This window comes from Echiichthys vipera (assembly GCF_963691815.1).
Source record: "Echiichthys vipera genome assembly, chromosome: 16".
NCBI lineage: Eukaryota > Metazoa > Chordata > Actinopteri > Perciformes > Trachinidae > Echiichthys > Echiichthys vipera.
The window spans coordinates 25,477,286-25,499,157 of record NC_139841.1 but is presented as its reverse complement, the minus strand read 5'-3'; the positions used below and the strand labels follow the sequence as shown (position 1 = coordinate 25,499,157).

The window sequence follows — 21,872 nt, the reverse complement described above, 5'->3', positions numbered from 1 at the left end:
CATGTTTGGTTGTTTGGTGTCTATTATTTTAGTCATTTGGTGTCTCTTTGTGGTCATTTTAGGTTCATTTTTATTCATTTTGTGTCCGTTTTGTGTCTGTTTTGTGTCTCTGAAGTCACATTTGGTTGTTTTGTGTCTATTTTTTTAGCCATTTGGTGTCTCTTTGTGGTCATTTTAGGTTCATTTTTATTAAATTTGTGTGTCACTATCGACATTTTGTGTCTGTTTTGTGTCTCTGAAGTCACATTTGGTTGTTTGGTGTCTCTTTCTGGTCATTTTAGGTCCATTTTATCAATTGTGTGCATTGTTATTGTCTTTTTGTGTCTGTTTTGTGTCTCTGAAGTCACATTTGATGGTTTGGTGTCTAATTTCAGTCATTTGGTGTCTCTGTGGTCATTTTAGGTTCATTTGTATTCATTTTGTGTCTGTTTTGTGTCTCTGAAGTCACATTTGGTTAGTTTGTGTCTAATTTCAGTCATTTGGTGTCTCTTTGTGGTGTTTTAGGTTCATTTTTATTCATTTTGTGTGTCACTGTCGACATTTTGTGTCTGTTTTGTGTTTCTGAAGTCATATTTGGTTAGTTTGTGTCTAATTTCAGTCATTTGGTGTCTCTTTGTGGTCATTTTAGGTTCATTTGTATTCATTTTGTGTGTTGTTATTGTCGTTTTGTGTCTGTTTTGTGTCTCTGAAGTCACATTTGATGGTTTGGTGTCAATTTTCAGTGATTTGGTGTCTCTTTGTGGTCATTTTAGGTTCATTTTTATTAATTTTGTATGTCGCTATCGACATTTTGTGTCTCTGAAGTCACATTTGGTTGTTTGGTGTCTATTTGGTGTCTCTTTGTGGTCGTTTTAGGTCCATTTTATCAATTGTGTGTGTTGTTATTGTCTTTTTGTGTCTGTTTTGTGTCTCTGAAGTCACATTTGGTTGTTTGGCATCTATTTTCAGTCATTTGGTGTCTCTTTGTGGTCATTTTAGGTCCATTTTATTACTTGTGTGTGCCTGTTTTGTGTCTAAAGTCATATTTGGTTAGTTTGTGTCTATTTTTTTTAATCATTTGGTGTCTCTTTGTGGTCATTTTAGGTTAATTTGTATTCATTTTGTGTGTCACTATCGACATCTTGTGTCTGTTTTCGGTCTCTGAAGTCACATTTGGTGGTTTGGTGTCTCTTTGTGGTCATTTTAGGTCCATTTTATTAATTGTGTGTGTCTGTTTTGTGTGTAAAGTCATATTTGGTTGTTTTGTGTCTATTTTTTAAGTCATTATGTCTTTCTCTGTCCTGTTATGCGTTATCTTGTAATGCCATCACCCCGTCAGGGACTGCAGATGAAACTGAGCTTGTATTGTTAAAACATGTTGGACTCGTGTTAATGTATGTGCCTTTAATGTCCCTTCTTAAACTAAATAAACAAAAGTAAAGTAGCCCAGAATAACACCTCTCACTTGTGTCTCCTTCCTGCACCTTTCAGGGTCACACGAGGGTAAAACACACCTGAGCCTGCGGACCTGACGTCACCTGGTGTCTGCTGCCCTCTGCTGGAAGTCTGGGTCAGATACACTCTGTCACAACATGCATGTCTGCAGTTTCAAAAAGCATTTTAAACAAGTCCAACAATAATTTAAACAAATGTCTCTGCTCCAAAGCATGTGGGGCTTCAGTCTTTACGCACGAGTGCAGTTATGACCCAAACAGCTGCAGCAGGAGTCACAGCCGGCTCCTCTTGTTCCTGATGTTTGCTCCCTGATGCGCCCTCCCCCTTTCCCGGCTCCTCCTCTGCCGGGCTTCTCGGTCCGCCGATCCGATCTCCCATGAAAGAAAACTTTCTGTGCCAAAAGCTTCCTGGAGCTTCTGCTTTTTGGGGGGGATTGGCACCGATGGAGCGGACGCACGCGTAAGATATGAACTACCCAAAGACGCGGTACTGATGACGGAGCAGGCGGACGGACCTCTGACCCCGCTATCCACCCCGGAGCAACTTCCCAACTCCCGTGGGAATCGGCCGACGTAAGTCTGGATCAGATGGAGAGGAAGGGCCCCGGTAGCTTCTCCAGGCCCTGATGCATTCTGGTTATTTGCATTTGCATCCCGTGCGTTTGGATTAAAGCCTTCACCCTGAATAGACGCGTGCGGCGCGTACGTGGCACAGGCTGGAGCGCAGAAAGGGCTCATTAACACCCAGATCCCTAAACTTTGCTTTGTTCAATTTATGCATAACCTGCAGATAACCTGTCAAGACATGTTTGGCATGTTGTCCTGTGCGTGCAAAAGACATAATGGTGTCTCTGTGTGACGCGTGTGCAGGTTCGAGGTGGACCATGGAGGGGAGAGGAGACAGAGGAGGCCGGGTGGGTCACCTGCAGACCTCCAGGGTCCGGACACAGAGGCAGAGCCCCCGGAGAGCAGGAAGAAACCCGCCGGCCTGAGGTGAGGAGGGGCTTCTGTTGTCCTCTGGAGTGGCTGCTCCTCTAATAAACCGAATATAACAACTATTACATCAAAGATCAGCTGATACATCTTTGTTTGCATGGACGGTTTATGGGACAATGGGCACAGACATGTAAGAGACACCTTAACTCAGTCTACCTTAGCCTCTTTTAGTGGTTATGCACTTATTATTATTATTTTTTAATCTATTTTGTGTCTTTGTTTTGTGTCTCTTTCGTTGTTTTACATCTATTTGTATCCATTTTGTGTCTTTGTCGTTGTGTGTCTATGAATTCACAGTATGTTTGGTTGTTTGGTGTCTGTTTTCAGTCATTTTGTGTCTCTTCCTGCTCATTTTATGTAATTTTGTATTCCTTTTGTGTGTTGTTATCGTTGTTTTGTGTCAGTTTTGTGTTTCTGAAGTCATATTTGGTTGTTTGGTGTCTGTTTTCAGTCATTTTGCGTCTCTTTCTGGTCATCTAAAGTCCATTTTAGTGTTTTTGTGTGTTGTTATCGTTGTTTTGCCTCTGTTTTGTGTTTCTTAAGTGCTTTTCGGTTGCTTTGTGTCTATTTTCAGTAATTCTGTGTCTCTTCCTGGTTATTTTATGTTAATTTTTATTAACTTTTTGTGTTGTTATTGTAGTTTCGTGTCTGTTGGGTGTCTGTGAAGTCATATTTGTTTGTTTAGTGTCTGTTTTCAGTCATTTTAAGTCGATTTTTAGCCTTTTTGTGTGTTGTTATCGATGTTTTGCACCTGTTTTGTGTCTTGTATGTGTCTCTGAAGTCATATTCTGTTGTTTGGTGTCTGTTTTCAGTCATTTTATTTAAAAACAAGACATTTGAAGACATCACTTTGAATTGATGACACTATTTTCTAACAAATAGTCGAGAAAATAATCGGTAGATGTAGATTTCCATGTATTTAATCCTTTATTGAAACAGGTCGTCTCTCTGAGAGCATATGAACGAGAATAAAATTGCAAAGTTAGGCATAAACAGGCACACATACACAAGGTAAACATGACTTTTCATTAAGAAAACCAAGTGGAATCGCACATATGTGCTTTTGTGGCTTTAAAACTAATCGTTGATCTAAATTATAAAAAAACTCTGTAATCTTAATATTTGGAAGTGTTAACGTGTAAACCAGAATTGAAAAGTATAACTTAAGTGACACCCTAAAGAAAACTAAAGAAAACAAGAAAATTAAATCATATTGTAGCTTAAACTGGATTCATCAGACAGCACTAACTACTGTGCACCTGCATGACCAAAGTGCTGTTGACAGACTCGGCCGTTGCCGTGTCAGCAGCAGCCGTTATGAGATTCATGTTTGGATCACGAGTTATTACGCTGTAACTGTCCCGCGTCCCCCTCCTCCTCCTCCTCAGGTGTCACCTTAAGGTAAACATGACCTTTTTTATCCGTCAGGTTGAAACCCGCGGAGCAGCTTTCACCAGCGCCGAGTCCGAGCGACTGCGAGACAAAGTCTGAGAGGAAGAAAGCCCACCCCGCGCACGTACGCACAAGCTTAATCCAAACTTCTGGATACATTTTGACAACTTTGTGCAGTTTCTCACCCAAATAAAAATGTTTCTTTTTTTCAGTTATCAAAGACGAACACTCAGTATCACAAGTTGTTCAAGGAGATCAGCAAAGACGAGCTCCTCAGACAAAGTACGTTTCAGATTCCACGTTCACATGAAGAAGCAAATCATATCAAAACACAATGTTACTAAGTGCTGTTTGTGCCGACAGGCTACACGTGTGCCCTGCAGAGAGACATTTTATACCAGGGCAAAATGTTCGTCTCTGATAACTGGGTCTGTTTCCACTCCAAGGTCTTCGGCAGAGACACAAAGGTACAGTATGATGTGGAACTGTCATTAATGTTTTATGGATGCACTCACACTGTCCGTCCGTCCCGTGCCCCGTGCTTTAGGGTCCTTGTCCCCCCCTCCAGGCCCGTTTGTACTCACACTACCTGGGCCTCGGAGAATGCTTCTTGCTGCCTATACGTCATCACGTCGTAACCCGTCACACGCATTGATGACGTCATGGCGATGCGTGGCTTTGTTTCCAGATCTTTCCATAGACCTCAGAGTTTTTGTGCGTCTTGTCGACTGTTTTTGAATCTTTTCATCGACCAAATCTGCAGTAAACACTCCACCTCCGCATCACACCAACGTGAACCTTTCACCGCCATTGTTCGAAATGTCCGCGCATGGTCCCTCCTTCTTTTTTCTATGTCCCAACGGGCGCACAGGAAATGACCTCAGAGCCGCCGTAGGCCTCGTGCTCGTACACATACTCGTACATGTGCAAACGTGCTTTACAAAAGCCCACGTCTCCCAAACGGGCCGTGGACGGCAAGAGTACCGCTCCTACGCGCGGTACTGTTGCACTCATACTGGTCAAACGAACTAGACTTTACCCGTGGAACGTGTTTGGGCACGGTACGGATAGACAGTGTGAGGGCGCCCTAAAAGGTAGTGTGTGTATATACGAGGAAGTTCATTTTATTAAGTAAATTTGAGTAAAGTTCAAGTATATTTTCTCAAATATACTTTATGTAGAAAGTATACTCCTATATATGTATTTAAATAAGGACAAACGTTAGATGATTACTAACTAATTACTATTCATTTACCTTTCTTAGTGATGTTATTATAGGGAAGGGAGGTTTTCATTGCCACTGTGTTCACAAGATTTCTGGATTAATACTGTGTATAACAATTATCACTACTTTTATTAAAGATAGTGGGACTTGTTGCTGCTCATGGGGGAATTGTTGAGTGTACTCTGTGTACAGTGTCTTGAGATAACTTTTGTTATGATTTGGCACTTTAAATAATATTGAATTGAATTGAAATAAATGCAACAAGAGCTTTTTGGTGTGCAGTTGTTTTTGTTTACCGCACCGTTGTGACCAAAAGAGAGTTGAGGAAGGCAAAGCTCTGGATCTACCGGTCAGTCTTCGTCCCTGCCCTCACCTGTGGTCATGAAAGCTGGGTCATGCCTGAAAGAACGAGGTCGCGGGTACAAGCGTCCGAAATGTGTTTCCTCAGGAGGGGGTCTGGAGTCTCCCTTAGAGAGAGGGGGAGAAGTTCAGCATCCGTGAGGAACTCGGAGTAGAGCCGCTGCTCCTTTGCGTTGAAAGGAGCCAGTTGAGGTGGTTCAGGATCATCTAGTAAGGATGAACCCTGGGCGCCTCCCTAGGGAGGTGTTCCAGGCACGTCCAGCTGGGAGGAGGCCTCGGGGAAGACCCAGGACCAGGTGGAGAGATTATATCTCCACACTGGCCTGGGAACGCCTCGGGATCCCCCAGTTAGAGCTGGTTAATGTGGCCCGGGAAAGGGAAGTTTGGGGTCCCCTGCTAAAGCTGCTGCCCCCGCGACCCGACCCCGGATAAGAGGCTGAAGATGAGATGAGATGTTTTTGTTTAAATACATTTTCTCGTGTTTTGTGTCTCCAGATTTCGATCCCTGCGGTGTCTGTGACCTTCATCAAAAAGACTAAAACTGCAATATTAGTGCCAAACGCCCTCGTGATTGAAACTACGAGTGATCAGGTAAGAACACTGTCGGTTTACATATTTGACCTTTTTTGACATGAACATGAAAGTACCTCTAAATTAAAATAAATCCTGTTTTTCTTCCAGCATGTGTTCGTGTCCTTCCTCTCTCGAAACACCACCTACAAACTCCTGAAGTCCATCTGCGCTCACCTGGAGGTAAATGACACTTTCTGTTAAACTCTTATTTGGGCGGATTGAATTTAAGTGCTTTCTGTTTTTATCGTGGTGTGAAAATCTGGTGGAAATGAGAGAAAACCATCAACAGAAAATGACTCGACTACTATTTCGATAGCTGATTAATCATTTAAACGCAAATTTTAAACATTCGCGGTTTACTGCGTCCCCGAATTTGAAGCCAGCGTCAGCAGCCGGCTAGCTTAGCTTAGCTTAGCTTAGCATAAAGGCACAGGGAAACGGCTGTCCTGGCTTCATCAACAGGCACATATAACATTTGTTAAAAACGCTTTAGACTCTGCACTGTTAAGGAAACGGCAGGTTCAGGGGATTGGATGCCGTCGTCACCTCCCGCTCCCCCCTCAACTACCTGTAGCTCCTCACAGGGCGCCGATTGGCCGATCTGCGATCCTCACACGATCTTGTGTTATTGCGAGAATTCAGCTGCTGCGACAGTGTGTGTGTGACGATTTCTCAGTTTTTGTATGAAGAAAACAACACTATATTTTACGGAAGCCCTAAAGGGTCATACGTAGATACATTTTATTTCATTTTACATTTTTATTTTTCCTAAACGGATTAAAATGAACTTATTATCACGAGAAAACCGATTAAAATGAACTTGTTATCATGAGAAAACAGATCAAAAACAGATTAAAATTATATTGTTTTTCGAGAAAACAGATTAAAATGAACTTGTTATTTCGAGAAACCGAGGAAATAAAATTTATGTACGGTTTGACTCTGTGGAGCTTCCGTAATATTTGTGATCCTGTAGCAGATTATCCTTTTTCCCAGGCAGAACCGGGCTAGCTGTTTCCACTCTTTATGCTAAGCTAAGACAACCCGCTGCTAGAGATGTTGTGAGACCATTTTTTTCCTTTCTGATATCGATTTTCATGCCTGACGTTTGCGTATCGGCCAATCAAAGACAACACAACACAGCACCCACTGTGCTCCGTCACTGACTTCTTTGACATCTCGGACACAAATTCCGTCCGTCTCCATCCAAGCAAATTATCATTCATTCATTCATTCATCTTCAACCGCTTGTCCCTGTCGGGGTCGCGGGGGGCTGGAGCCGATCCCAGCTGACATCGGGCGTGAGGCGGGGTCCACCCTGGACAGGACGCCAGTCTATCACAGGACACATAGAGACGAACAGAGACAGACAACCATTCACACCTACGGGGGATTTAGAGTCATCAATGAACCGAACACCTGCACGTCTTTGGACTGTGGGAGGAAACCGGAGAACCCGGAGAAAACCCACGCAGACACGGGGACAACATGCAAACTCCACACAGAAGGACCCCAGCCGGGATTCAAACCAGGGACCTTCTCGCTGTGAGGTGACAGTGCTAACCACTACCGCTAGCCCCTAAGCAAATTATGCAACACCGAATTTGGAAAAGCTGAATAAGTAAGAGATATAGAGAAGAAGTAACCTCTGTAACATTATCTCTGGCCTGCATGCCGCTCTGTACCGTTCACCAACCGTGTTTGGCACCAGGAAGAAAACAGAACAACAACAAAAGGCAAACTCGTCCACTAGCAAAGGAGCTTATCTCCGTCTTTAGTGTTTTTCCCTGTGTTTAAAAAAAACTGTATGTGCTAATTTTAGTGTAAAAAGGTAATTTCTTGGTGAACAATGTGGAACTTTTAGCAGCTAAACAGACCGATAGTTCTCTCGGGAGTCGATGGAGAGCAAAACTGAACCAAAAGAGAGTGAATATGAGACTTTGTTCCATCACAGGCCCAGAAACACGCCTGAAATTAATATAAATGTTGCTAAATGTCTGCTGGATGTCTAAAAAGGCGACTTTATAAGGCATGTCTCAGTGTTTGTAGCTTGTTCTGCTGCTGAAAAGTATCAAAAACTATGAATCCTGCTTTGAAAACATCGTCTTCTACACCCTAATGTGCGTACGCCGTGATGCCAGGTGGAGAAGACTTGTAGCAGCCCCGTCGTCTCCTCCTGTGAAAACAGCTTCAGAGTGAAATGCCCTTCATCGCTTCCTCTGGTCAGTTGTGTTTCTTGTTGTTGTAAAGGATGTATTTATTGTTTTGTAATTTCCATTGTGATGAAACCTATGTTATACAATCCCCTCTCTGTATGTGGTACCCATTGTATATGTCCCTGTACGTGCACCGCAGGACTTTTCTGCAGACTTCTCCGACCTTGACGGGGTCGTGCAACAAAGACGTCAGGAAATGATGGAGAGCAGCAGCTCCGGCTCTCAAACTCCGGATTACGACAAAATAACTGGTTCGTGCTCCGTCCTCATCTCTCTTTGTGTCCCTCTGACTTCTACAGAGCTACTGTGCACTTAACTGAATCTACTGTACACACTTTGCTGGTGTTTCTCTTCTCTTCAGATGTGCTTACGGTGTCAAGTGTCGCTGCGGCTCAGACCGGCTTTAGTTTGCAAATAGCTGGAGTGAAGCCAAGTGAAATGTGAACCATTGTTTGGTGTTATAGCGAAGACAGAGACGATCCCATGGAACGATGAAGAACACATTAAGCCTTTATCGTCAGCTTTGTTTTAATCTTGCAAGCGAACAGAGAGCGCTTCTGTAAAGACGTCGCTGAGTCTATAAGTAGTATTTACTGTGGGGGCAGCCGGAGTCACAGGTTCTCTTGTGTTTATTCGAGCAGACTTCGGCGGCCTCCCGGACACTTTTCTGAGCGCAGTGAAGAGCAGAGAGGTTTCGGTCCACGCCGACGTCCACCTCCAGAGTCCCAGCCTGAAACACGGGGCTGCCCTGAAGAACGGTAGTTCAATACTGCATGAACGAACGCCGGGTTATCACTTTGTTGTTTCAGGAGAAATTCAGAGTAAAAATATCACTTATGAACTGTGTAATCAACGCATCTTTAAAGGAATAGTTTGGAAAATACTCTAGTGTTGTTTTTGACGGCCTGTTTTACTTTTAGTCTAGTTTTAGTCAAAGAAAATTGTATATTAGTCTCTTTTTAGTAATGCAGTTATATTTAATCAATATAATAAAAGTCCCCAGTAGTATTGACGAAACCAACATTTTCTTTTAGCCAAACCCATGCAGGTATCTATAGTTTACATGCAGATATCTTTAGTTTACATGCACATATCTTTAGTTTACAGCATGTACAGGTCTAGAAGAAGTAATCCAATTCATGTTGATGCTAAATTCAGTTCAGTGTGAAAAACAAAACTAGAGAAAGTATTTGGCCGACAAGGGGAAGTTAAGTGCACTTATAAAGTGAGTCAGGTGGGAACTAAAAACACACACACACACACACACACACACACACACACACACACACACACACACACACACACACGTTCTTAGCTCCAGTGGCTAACGTCTTAAGCTAGCGTTAAAACCCGACACATTAACTGTAGCCTCATGTCGCATGAGCTTTCTAAAACAGAAATCATCGTTACGTTATGTCTTGACTTACCTAAGTTGTCGCTAACCCTAAATCTAACGTTAACTGTGACCAACAGCAGCTGCAGCTTCAGGATCTAAATAATGCGCGTGTGGGGATTGAGGAAGTGACGTCGCCCAGACGCGAGACTGGGAGAGAAACTTCAAAATAATAATAATAATAATAACGTGACTAAACGAGACGAAACAACCTTATTTCGTCTCGTTTTCGTCAACGAAATTGCTTTATATATTTCTTCTTAGTCATCGTCACATGCCCAGCATTTTCGTTTCGTCTCGTCTAGTTTTCGTCACGTGATAGATATAGATATTTCGTCATCATTTTCGTTGACGAAAGCAACACTAAAATACTCGATTGCTGAGGGTTAGATGAGAAAACCGATACCACTCTCGTGTCTGTACAGCAAAAACAAATCTACTGCCGGCAAACGCTTAGCTTAGCTTAGCTTAGCTTAGCTTAGCATAAACACTGGATACAGGAGGAAACAGCTAGTCTGAATCCGTCCAAAGTTTATTTAACTCCCTGGTGAACCACAATATGTCTTTTTCACACTTAGATAGATAGATAACTTTATTTATCCCAGAGGGGAAATGAGGTCATCGTAGCAGCGGTACAAAGCAATCAGAAATACTAAAAATAAGATAAAATATAAAATACAAAATATGAACAACAATAAAATAGAATAAAATAGAAGTACAGTATCGCAGATAAAACACTATATTACAATCTGCAATGTGGATTTTAATGTGCAAGTGAGATAAGGTGCATGTCAGTGATAGGTCACTTTGAGTAGTATGAGTTTATTCCCTGAGCGTTGCTGTGCAGCGTCGTAGAGTCTGACGGCAGCAGGTAGGAACTGTTTCCTGTGCCGTTCTTTGAGCAGCAAGGTTGAATAAGGTTGAATGAGTCTGCTGCTGAAGCTGCTCTGAAGCTCCTCCAGGGTTTCATGGAGGGGATGGGAGACATCGTCCATGATCACCAGCAGTTTTGCGTCCTGTGCTCCACCACCTCCTCCAGGGTGACGAGCTTAGAGCCGACAGCAGACCCGGCCTTCTTTATGAAAAAAGACACAAACGAGATATAACCGACAGAGCTAGGCTAACTGTTTCCCCCGGTTTCACGACTCTTTGCTAAACTAAGCGAAGCTACAAATTGACTGCAACAACATGAAACGCGTAAAAACATGAAAATGGCTAAAAACATATGTTTGGGTTTAATGTTGTTAAAAATATGCATTTTGATTTTATTTATATACAGCTTATTCTGCATTGTGTTTGGATCATAAGCTGTAGATTTTAACCCTCCTGTTGCCCTCAAATTTGACTAACACCATTTATTCTAAGGGTCAATTTGACCTTTAGCAATTTCAACATCTGGAAAATGATCATAATCAATGTGTGACTCAGGTGAAGTCGGGTACTTTATGTTTTTATTTAACAAAATGAAAAATATCACTGATGTTAAACTGCATGGAGGGATTTCTGTGTGTGTGTTTTAAAGTAAGTCTGTTATTTTAAGTGCTATTTTGTGTTATTTGTAACATCTGGAATGAAAGTGACGTCCGTTATCAAGGACAGCAGCATGAATTTGACCTCATATTATATTTGAATATTAAAATAAACAATAATAATAATGATTAAATCATCCAGATTATCAAACTGACCCAAAGGAACACCGATGCCACAAGTACAAATATATATAATCATGCCAATTTTAGGTTTTTTATGATTTGTCCCCATAAAATGAGGAAAAGTCATAAATATAAAGCAAAAAAACACAAAAAGACGTCGTTATTTAAAGATGTTAAACATTAAATGGGGTCAGATTGACCCTTAGGAGAACAGGAGGGTTAAACAAAAGCTAATGCATGAAAACAAAATATTCCTTTAATGTTGCGGCTCATTTATTTTGCCTCTACTAGCATCTACTAAATCCATATTTTCCTCTTCTTCTTGTTCCCTGTAGGGTCTCCACAGCTCACGGATAAACCCTCACAGCCCGTGTCCTTAAACACCATCCTGCTCATCTATCTGTTCCTGTGAGTCCCCGTTCATTATGTGGAATACGAGACTCGGCACAGACTGACAGCACGCTTGTCGGATTAATCAGTAACTATTTAGGGCGTGTTAGCAACTGTCCTGTGTGTTTGACGTGTCATCGTGTGTTTTATTGTGTCTCTTCACAGAGTCAGTGTCCTCGTCTTGTCCTCCTGTTACATGGCTTTCAAAATCGTGGCTCTTGAGCATCGCTTGAACTCGTTGGTGTCCATGGGGCAACACGTCCGTAATGAGTAAGAGCTGGATTCTCGTGTAACTGAGGTGTTATTGGTGTCAGAGAGCCTCCGATGAACCGATGACGTGGTGCAACTTCACACATTGCTCGGTTAATTATTTCAGTGCACGTGTCGTTGCAGAAATGCGCTGAGTCACCGGCCGCAGGACGAAGTGAATGCTGAGATATTTGGAGAACTGTCTTCGAACTTGTTCAAGCTAGAAAAGGTTTGTTCAGTTTTTGCACAGCGAATATCGTCACATGTGTCTTTCATGTTCTGTTCAGTAGCTTAATATCTGTCACATCACACAACGTAATGTTTTGAACTGATTTTGCAGACATGAAAAAAACACTAAACACTGATAAACCAAGTGCAGATATTAGCCGGCATGTAAGGTGGCAAACAGCGTGGTGCCATAAAATGAATTTTTAATTTGGTTACAGTGGTGAAATGGAGTTTTTTTTTTTGCTTAATTAACCCTCCTGTTCTCCCAAGGGTCAATTTGACCCCATTTAATGTTTAACATCTCTAAATAATGACATCTTTTTGTGTTTTTTTGCTTTATATTTATGACTTTTCCTAATTTTATGGGGACGACTCATAAAAAACCTAAAATTGGCACGATTATATATATTTTTTTATTGTTCCTTTGGGTCAGTTTGATCATCTGGATGATTTAATCATTATTATTATTGTTTATTTTACAATTCAAATATTATATGAGGTCAAATTCATGCTGCTGTTCTTGATAACGGACGTTACTTTCATTCCAGATGTTACAAATAACACAAAATAGCACTTAAAATAACAGAGTTACTTTAAAACACACACACAGAAATCCCTCCATGCAGTTTAACATCAGTGATATTTTTCATTCTGTTAAATAAAAACATAAAGTACCCGACTTAACGTGAGTCACACATTGATTATGATCATTTTCCAGATGTTTAAATTGCTACAAATTAAAATTGACCCCTAGAATAAATGGTGTTAGTCAAATTTGAGGGCGACAGGAGGGTTAAAATATCAATACCAACCTCATGTCTGTATGATAGATCTGGAGACAGGAGACGGTTAGCTTAGCATAAAGACTGGAATCGGGGAAACAGCTAGCCGCGTTCTGACCAAATGATGCAGTAAAAGTGTTTTTATTTACATTTTCAGTGAACGCCACCTCAAGTCATTTTAGTATTTAAATTAGACACGTTAAGGACTACGTACATGTATGAAATGTCACTTGTAGATTTTTTGAAGTGCGTAAATTATTTTCTACTCCGCGCTTCGGTGGCGAGCACTCCGGAAAAGCACCGCGAAAAGGACCGGATGTGTCTTGGAGACGGCCAATAACAGTTAAGGATGTACGAGAACTAAGACGTTCACTTATTTACTTTTGTTAGCTCATTGTGAAACACGAGCTGATTTTTCACCTACGGACAAAGCCAGGCTAGCTGTTCCGTGTCTTTATGCTAGGCTAAGCTAAGCTATGCTACGCTAACCAGCTGTAGCTTCACATTCATGGACAGGTATCAAGAGTGGTATTGATCTTCTCGTCTCACTCTCGTCAAGACAACAAATACAGTTTCATATTTGTTATTTGAGCGTGTTTTCAGATGTCCTTCATGTTTTTTAAATCCTAGATTCAAAGAAGCCTTCGGAAGCTACTTGAAGAGACTTAAAGAAGACTTGGATCTTTCCCTTTTTTTAAATTGGAAAAAGCAGAGATCAGATTTTGGTAAAAGATGTGTTGCCAAAGCAGAGACGGCTCATACAGAAAGCTTCTTAAAACTTGTGTGGACTTGGACTTAAATTGTGCAATAATAGCTTTCTAAACCAAATGTTGTGCTGGAGGGCAAACTGAAGCAGCGTGTTAGTGTTAGTGAAGTTTAGGCAGTATTTATCTTTTATAGCTTTTATTTTTCATTTCACACTAGTGGGGTTTTTGTTTGTTTTTTTAAAAAAAGGTCATATTTCATTGTTTTCCAAACTATTCCTAAAAGGTCAACTTTTGCTGTTTGTGTGTTTTTCTGTTAGAACTAAATTGCAGATAAATTATATTTATGTCATGTAATAAATGGCTCAGATTGGGATGTTTGTACGATACCTTTTAACGACATTTACAGGCACCATCTGAAGATAGAAACGCAGCTGCAGGGCTTATGCGAGGACACGTTTGCTTAGTGACAAAGTCCAATTTTGATTGTAAATGAGGCCCAATCTGTACTTTTTAACCCGCGCATCACTGAAGAGCTTCTCAGCTGATTCTAATTGTTAAAGTGTCCTGTACATTTCCACAGAGTTATTGTTCCTGTCGAGTGTTTGTGTATTTAAAGGCTTGTCCATCATTTCAGGGGCGGCAGAGAAAAGAGTGGTGGTTGGTGGTTTGTTTACATTTAGATCACAGACTGTGCCTTTTAAATGTTAACTTTTATGTGTGGCAGTCGTGAAATAAATGTTTCTCATCCTGTTTCTGTTGAACTGAATTTGTGTTTTCTTCTTCTGTGGGGAGTCAGGTCGCACAGAGCCTACACAAATGAATGCAAAACCAACAGAACCGAATACATAACACCCGTCTGCAGCGGTGGAAGAGCGCGTATTCCCTTTACTTGTGCTCAGCCTGTTTGGTAGAGCGCAGTGGCCCTCATTTATCAATCTTGCGTGAAAACGGACGCAGATCTGAGCGCAGAATTGGTCGCAGGACAGGACCATCGCGTGATTTAGGAACCATTCGTATCTGACCGATCTCAGCGTACGAATGAGCGGGCCTTGATAAATGCGGCGGCTGAATTCGATCGTCATTAACATGTTCTGCCCTTAAATATTACGGGTTCGGAGGCCTCGCCCACTGAGGTCAAACACGGAGAGGAGAAACGCTGGGAAGAAAAGAAACTTCTCCGACACAGAGATCGGCATCCTGACATCCGAGATGGGGAGTCAGGTCGCACAGAGCCTAAACAAATGAATGCAAAACCAATACAACTGAATACATAACACCCGTCTGCAGCAGTGGAAGAACGCGTATTCGCTTTACTTGTGCTCAGCCTGTTTGGTAGAGCACATTGTGAGTCACTAATATCTTACTGAAAAATGTGTTGAAACAGCTCTACAGTTGGGTTTAGGGCCAGTTGAGGTGGTTCAGGATCATCCCTAGGGGGGTGTTCCAGGCACGTCCAGCTGGGAGGAGGCCTCGGGGAAGACCCAGGACCAGGTGGAGAGATTAGATCTCCACACTGGCCTGGGAACGCCTCAGGATCCCCCAGTTAGAGCTGGTTAATGTGGCCCGGGAAAGGGAAGTTTGGGGTCCCCTGCTAAAGCTGCTGCCCCCGCAACACGACCTCGGATAAGAGGCTGAAGATGAGAAGAGATGAGATGTGTTATACCAAAGAAATGCACTAGATGTCGCTGTGTCTTTACATAGTCTGTCTTTTCAGTTCGCCTCCTTCAGGAAGTAACAAACTCCAGACATCATGAGGGCTCTGTGTGGTTTCATTTCCAAAGTCACGCATGTTTCTTTTCAACGTATTCTTGTTTCAGAGATCTTACTGGTTTTTATGGCAAAAAAGAATCTAATACAGGTCAAATTACTTTCTTAAAACATCCTCAAAGCAATTTCAGTCAAAAGCAACTGGACTTGGTTGTTTGTCTAGGAAGACGTTTCACCTCTCATCCAAGAGGCTTCATCAGTTCATGTACGCATCTGACCAGGCTGGGACTGGACCAGGACCAGGACCAGGACCAGGCTGGGACTGAGAGAGAGAGAGAGAGAGAGAGAGAGAGGACGACACGCAGCAGAGTTCAGACTGACAGAGCCGCTCCTCTTCCTGGAGTGAACACAGCTTGATAACGCCTCCCTCCTCCTCCTGCTCTGAAACACAGCCAGCTCCACTCTGAACTCCACTTATTTCCTTGTTCCCTCCCCTTCAGATCTACACTTTGAAAATGGGTGGAACCAACATGGTGGTGACGTGCAGGAGCTGACAAGCCCCACCCACTGCACACACACCTGTTGTTGAGATCAGAGCTCAGACTAGTTTCACCTCTTAGGAAGAGAAACTCACACAGGCGTCGGCACTGAGAGGTGAAATGGCGCAGAAAGGAGTTCAGCTGGACCGGGAAACCTTCTCTTGTTCCATCTGTCTGGATCTACTGAAGGATCCGGTGACTATTCCCTGTGGACACAGCTACTGCATGAACTGTATTAAAAGCTACTGGGATGAAGAGGAGGGGAAGAAAACACAGAGCTGCCCTCAGTGCAGGCAGAGCTTCACACCGAGGCCTGCCCTGCTGAAAAACACCATGTTAGCAGTTTTAGTGGAGGAACTGAAGAAGAGTGGACTCCAAGCTGCTCCTGATGATCGCTGCTATGCTGGACCTGAGGATGCGGGGTGTGATGTCTGCACTGGGAGGAAACTCAAAGCCCTCAAGTCCTGTCTCGTCTGTCTGGTCTCTTATTGTGAGGAACACCTGCAGCTTCATTACAACGTAGCTGCTTTAAAGAAACACAAGCTGGTGGAGCCCTCCAAGAAGCTGCAGGAGAACATCTGCTCTCGTCACGATGAGGTGATGAAGATGTTCTGCCGTACTGATCAGCAGTGTATCTGCTACCTCTGCTCTGTGGACCAACATAAAGGCCACGACACAGTCTCAGCTGCAGCAGAGAGGAGCGAGAGGCAGAGAGAGCTGGAGGGGAGTCGACTAAACATCCAGCAGAGGATCCAGGACAGAGAGAAAGATGTGAAGCTGCTTCAGCAGGAGGTGGAGGCCATCAACCGCTCTGCTGATAAAGCAGTGGAGGACAGCCAGAAGAGCTTCAGCGAGCTGATCCGTCTCATGAAGAAAAGGCGCTCCGATGTGAAGCAGCAGGTCAGATCCCAGCAGGAAACTGAAGTGAGTCGAGTCAAAGAGCTTCAGGAGGAGCTGGAGCAGGAGATCACTGAGCTGAAGAGGAAAGACGCTGAGCTGGTGCAGCTCTCACACACAGAGGATCACAACCAGTTTCTCCACAGCTACACCTCACTGTCTCCACTCACTGAATCTACATCCAGCTTCAAGATCCGTCCTCTGAGACACTTTGAGGGCGTGATGGCGGCTGTGTCAGAAGTCACAGAGAAACTACAGGACGTCCTGAGAGAGAAATGGACAAACGTCTCACTGACTGTGACTGAAGTGGATGTTTTACTGTCAGATCCACGAGCAGAGCCCGAGACCAGAGCTGACTTCTTAAGATACTCACGTGAAATCACACTGGATCCAAACACAGCAGAGAAACATCTGTTATTATCTGAGGGGAACAGAAAAGCAACATACATGAGTGAAGAACAGTCTTATTCTGATCACACAAACAGATTCATTGTATGGCCTCAGGTCCTGAGTAGAGAGAGTCTGACTGGACGTTGTTACTGGGAGGTGGAGTGGAGACGAGACGTTTCTGTAGCAGTCGCATACAAGAATACGAGCAGAGCAGAGACATTTGGAAACAATGAAAACTCTTGGGTGTTATGTGGTAACATCTGGGACAACAACAGTTATATCTTTGAGCACAACAAAGTCCAAACTCCCGTCTCAGGTCCTCTGTCCTCCAGAGTCGGAGTGTACCTGGATCACAGTGCAGGTGTTCTGTCCTTCTACAGAGTCTCTGAAACCATGACTCTCCTCCACAGAGTCCAGACCACATTCACTCAGCCTCTCTATGCTGGACTTTGTCTTTTTCATGATTTTGGAGGCTCTGCTGCTGAGTTGTGTAAACTCAAATAGTCAGAAGTAATTTAATGGTTAAATCCTGAGTTTTAATCCTCAAACCTATTTTCTCTCCACGTTTGTTGCTCAGAGCTGATTTTTCTTGTCACGCCTCGGCTGCACACAGATCAGCTGTCAATCAAACATTGTGGGCGGGACTTTGACGTCTTGTCTTGAGTTGTTGTGTAAATGTTTGAGTGTCTTTAGGTGGCGCTCCTTCCTGCGTCTGTTTAGCCACGGAGGCTAAATCACTGCTCACGATGATGTGTGTTCTTCACCTGAACTCACATTTCTCTGCATGAAAATGGAAACTTGTGTGTGCTCTAAATGTCTGAATATGTGATTTATATTGATGCATTTGTGTGTTGTTGTTTCTTTTTCTCGATCAAAGTAACAGAAGAGTTCAGGACCTGTACTTCAGCACTGCCTATATCAAGAACTGTCCACAAGATGGCAATCACCAGGAACATCCACTGTGCTCATGTGTCACTGATCACTCATATACTGTGGTCTGTAACTCTGACATTAATGTACATTTGTAATATTATTGTGTCTCATTTTGACTTTTTATCTCATTATTATGACTTTTTATCTCATTATTATGACTTTTATCTCATTATTATGACTTTTTATCTCATTATTATGACTTTTTATCTCATTATTATGACTTTTTATCTCATTATTATGACTTTTTCTCATTATTATGATTTTCTATCTCATAATCATGATTATGATATCAAATGTGCTCATGTGTCACTGATCACTCATATACTGTGGTCTGTAACTCTGACATTAATGTACATTTTTAATATTATTGTGTTTTGAATCGTCTGGAATAAAGAAAGACATTTGATGATGTCTCCTTTGGGTCTAAGATCTCAGGATGGGTGATATTTTTCACTGTTTTCTCCTCTTTTGTAGATCAAATGTAATCTATAACAAACATAATCATAAACTACAGCTCTTATATGTATTCACATTTGTAAACATTAAAGGATTTTGTTAAAACACAAGGTTTTTGGTATTTTTCAGACATTAACACGATCAGGATTGTTAGATTGTTTTTACAAATAATGGATTAAAATCCAGCCTTTTCAGTCCAAACCAAAGGAAATACATTACTCTGCAAAACTTTTAGACAGGTGTGAAAAAAACTCTAAACCAAGAATGCTTTCAAAAATATAAACAATTGTTTATTATTATCAATTTGCAAAATGCAAAGTGAGCGAAGAAAAGAAAAATATAACTCAAATCGATATTTGGTGTTACTACCCTTTGCCATCAACCAGCATCAATTCTTATCGGTACACCTGCACAAATTCATGGATTTTGTAGGATTATAGTCAGGTGTCTGATCACCCAATTACTCCAAACAGGTGCTAATGATCACTCAATTTACATGTGGGCTGAAACAGTCATTACATGAAACAGAAACAGCTGTGTAGGAGGCTTCAAATTGGGAACAGTCAAACTCTGCTACCAAGGTGAGGCCTTTTCATGCCTTTAATAGCTGAAGATTGACAGGAAACATGTGAGAGAGAGAGGACGACACGCAGCAGAGTTCAGACTGACAGAGCCGCTCCTCTTCCTGGAGTGAACACAGCTTGATAACCCCTCCCTCCTCCTCCTGCTCTGAAACACAGCCAGCTCCACTCTGAACTCCACTTATTTCCTGGTTCCCTCCCCTTCAGATCTACACTTTGAAAATGGGTGGAACCAACATGGTGGTGACGTGCAGGAGCTGACAAGCCCCACCCACTGCACACACACCTGTTGTTGAGATCAGAGCTCAGACTAGTTTCACTGCTGAGGAAGAGAAACTCACACAGGCGTTGGCACTGAGAGGTGAAATGGCGCAGAAAGGAGTTCAGCTGGACCGGGAAACTTTCTCTTGTTCCATCTGTCTGGATCTACTGAAGGACCCGGTGGCTATTCCCTGTGGACACAGCTACTGCATGAACTGTATTAAAAGCTACTGGGATGAAGAGGAGGGGAAGAAAACACACAGCTGCCCTCAGTGCAGGCAGAGCTTCACACCGAGGCCTGCCCTGCTGAAAAACACCATGTTAGCAGTTTTAGTGGAGGAACTGAAGAAGAGTGGACTCCAAGCTGCTCCTGATGATCGCTGCTATGCTGGACCTGAGGATGTGGGGTGTGATGTCTGCACTGGGAGGAAACTCAAAGCCCTCAAGTCCTGTCTCGTCTGTCTGGTCTCTTATTGTGAGGAACACCTGCAGCTTCATTACAACGTAGCTGCTTTAAAGAAACACAAGCTGGTGGAGCCCTCCAAGAAGCTGCAGGAGAACATCTGCTCTCGTCACGATGAGGTGAGGAAGATGTTCTGCCGTACTGATCAGCAGTGTATCTGTCTTGTGTGCGTTATGGACGAACACAAAGGCCACGACACAGTCTCAGCTGCAGCAGAGAGGAGCGAGAGGCAGAGAGAGCTGGAGGGGAGTCGACTAAACATCCAGCAGAGGATCCAGGACAGAGAGAAAGATGTGAAGCTGCTTCAGCAGGAGGTGGAGGCCATCAACCGCTCTGCTGATAAAGCAGTGGAGGACAGCCAGAAGAGCTTCAGCGAGCTGATCCGTCTCATGGAGAAAAGAAGCTCCGATGTGAAGCAGCAGGTCAGATCCCAGCAGGAAACTGAAGTGAGTCGAGTCAAAGAGCTTCAGGAGGAGCTGGAGCAGGAGATCACTGAGCTGAAGAGGAAAGACGCTGAGCTGGTGCAACTCTCACACACAGAGGATCACAACCATTTTCTCCACAGCTACACCTCACTGTCTCCACTCACTGAATCTACATCCAGCTTCAAGATCCGTCCTCTGAGACACTTTGAGGACGTGACGGCGGCTGTGTCAGAAGTCACAGAGAAACTACAGGACGTCCTGAGAGAGAACTGGACAAACGTCTCACTGACTGGGACTGAAGTGGATGTTTTACCGTCAGATCCACGAGCAGAGCCCAAGACCAGAGCTGACTTCTTAAGATATGCATGTGAAATCACATTGGATCCAAACACAGCAGAGAAACATCTGTTGTTATCTGAGGGGAACAGAAAAGCAACATACATGAGGGAAGAACAGTCTTATTCTGATCACCCAGACAGATTCACTGGATATCATCAGGTCCTGAGTAGAGAGAGTCTGACTGGACGTTGTTACTGGGAGGTGGAGTGGAGAGGAGACGTTTCTGTAGCAGTCGCATACAAGAATATGAGCAGAGCAGAGAGATTTGGACACAATGAAAACTCTTGGGCGTTATATTGTAACAACGACAACAACAGTTATTTCTTTTATCACAACAAAGTCCAAACTCCCGTCTCAGGTCCTCGGTCCTCCAGAGTCGGAGTGTACCTGGATCACAGTGCAGGTGTTCTGTCCTTCTACAGCGTCTCTGAAACCATGACTCTCCTCCACAGAGTCCAGACCACATTCACTCAGCCTCTCTGTGCTGGACTTCGTCTTTGTTATTATATTTTTGGAGACGTTGCTGCTGAATTGTGTAAACTAAAATAGTCAGAAGTAATTTAATGGTTAAATCCTGAGTTTTAATCCTCAAACCTATTTTCTCTCCACGTTTGTTGCTGAGAGCTGATTTTTCTTGTCACGCCTCGGCTGCACACAGATCAGCTGTCAATCAAACATTGTGGGCGGGACTTTGACGTCTTGTCTTGAGTTGTTGTGTAAATGTTTGAGTGTCTTTAGGTGGCGCTCCTTCCTGCGTCTGTTTAGCCACGGAGGCTAAATCACTGCTCACGATGATGTGTGTTCTTCACCTGAACTCACATTTCTCTGCATGAAAATGGAAACTTGTGTGTGCTCTAAATGTCTGAATATGTGATTTATATTGATGCATTTGTGTGTTGTTGTTTCTTTTTCTCGATCAAAGTAACAGAAGAGTTCAGGACCTGTACTTCAGCACTGCCTATATCAAGAACTGTCCACAAGATGGCAATCACCAGGAACATCCACTGTGCTCATGTGTCACTGATCACTCATATACTGTGGTCTGTAACTCTGACATTAATGTACATTTGTAATATTATTGTGTCTCATTTTGACTTTTTATCTCATTATTATGACTTTTTATCTCATTATTATGATTTTTTATCTCATTATTATGACTTTTTTTCTCATTATTATGATTTTTATCTCCTAATTTAGACTTTTTATTTCATAATTTTAACTTTTTATCTCATTATTTTGACTTTTTATCTCATTATTACGACTTTTTATCTCATTATTACGACTT

At 42.7% G+C, this 21,872-nt stretch overlaps 2 protein-coding genes across 3 annotated transcripts; both read left to right on the top strand.

The window, feature by feature from the left end:
* The first annotated feature begins 1,471 nt into the window (after window positions 1-1,471).
* On the top strand, window positions 1,472-14,346 carry LOC310958879 (GRAM domain-containing protein 2B-like). 2 transcript variants are annotated; one of them, XM_083930022.1, is made up of 15 exons: window positions 1,472-1,549; window positions 1,838-2,006; window positions 2,304-2,426; window positions 3,858-3,945; window positions 4,034-4,103; window positions 4,185-4,288; window positions 5,902-5,997; window positions 6,088-6,159; window positions 8,121-8,201; window positions 8,335-8,446; window positions 8,837-8,953; window positions 11,576-11,648; window positions 11,796-11,900; window positions 12,024-12,108; window positions 13,520-14,346. In XM_083930022.1, exons 2-15 carry the CDS (start codon window positions 1,927-1,929, stop codon window positions 13,556-13,558), a joined length of 1,245 nt encoding a protein of 414 aa, XP_083786148.1. In that variant the 5' UTR covers window positions 1,472-1,549; window positions 1,838-1,926; the 3' UTR covers window positions 13,559-14,346. The 2 variants fall into 2 exon arrangements, with proteins under 2 accessions (XP_083786148.1, XP_083786147.1); XM_083930021.1 differs by lacking the exon at window positions 1,472-1,549 and having other exon boundaries at window positions 1,805-2,006.
* Window positions 14,347-15,962: 1,616 nt separating this feature from the next.
* LOC310958544 (uncharacterized protein) lies at window positions 15,963-21,136 on the top strand (the record flags this gene model as incomplete). The annotated part of the gene is made up of 3 exons (XM_083929521.1): window positions 15,963-17,619; window positions 19,259-19,347; window positions 19,439-21,136. 3 exons carry the CDS (start codon window positions 15,963-15,965, stop codon window positions 21,134-21,136), a joined length of 3,444 nt encoding a protein of 1,147 aa, XP_083785647.1.
* Between the last annotated feature and the right edge of the window lie 736 nt (window positions 21,137-21,872).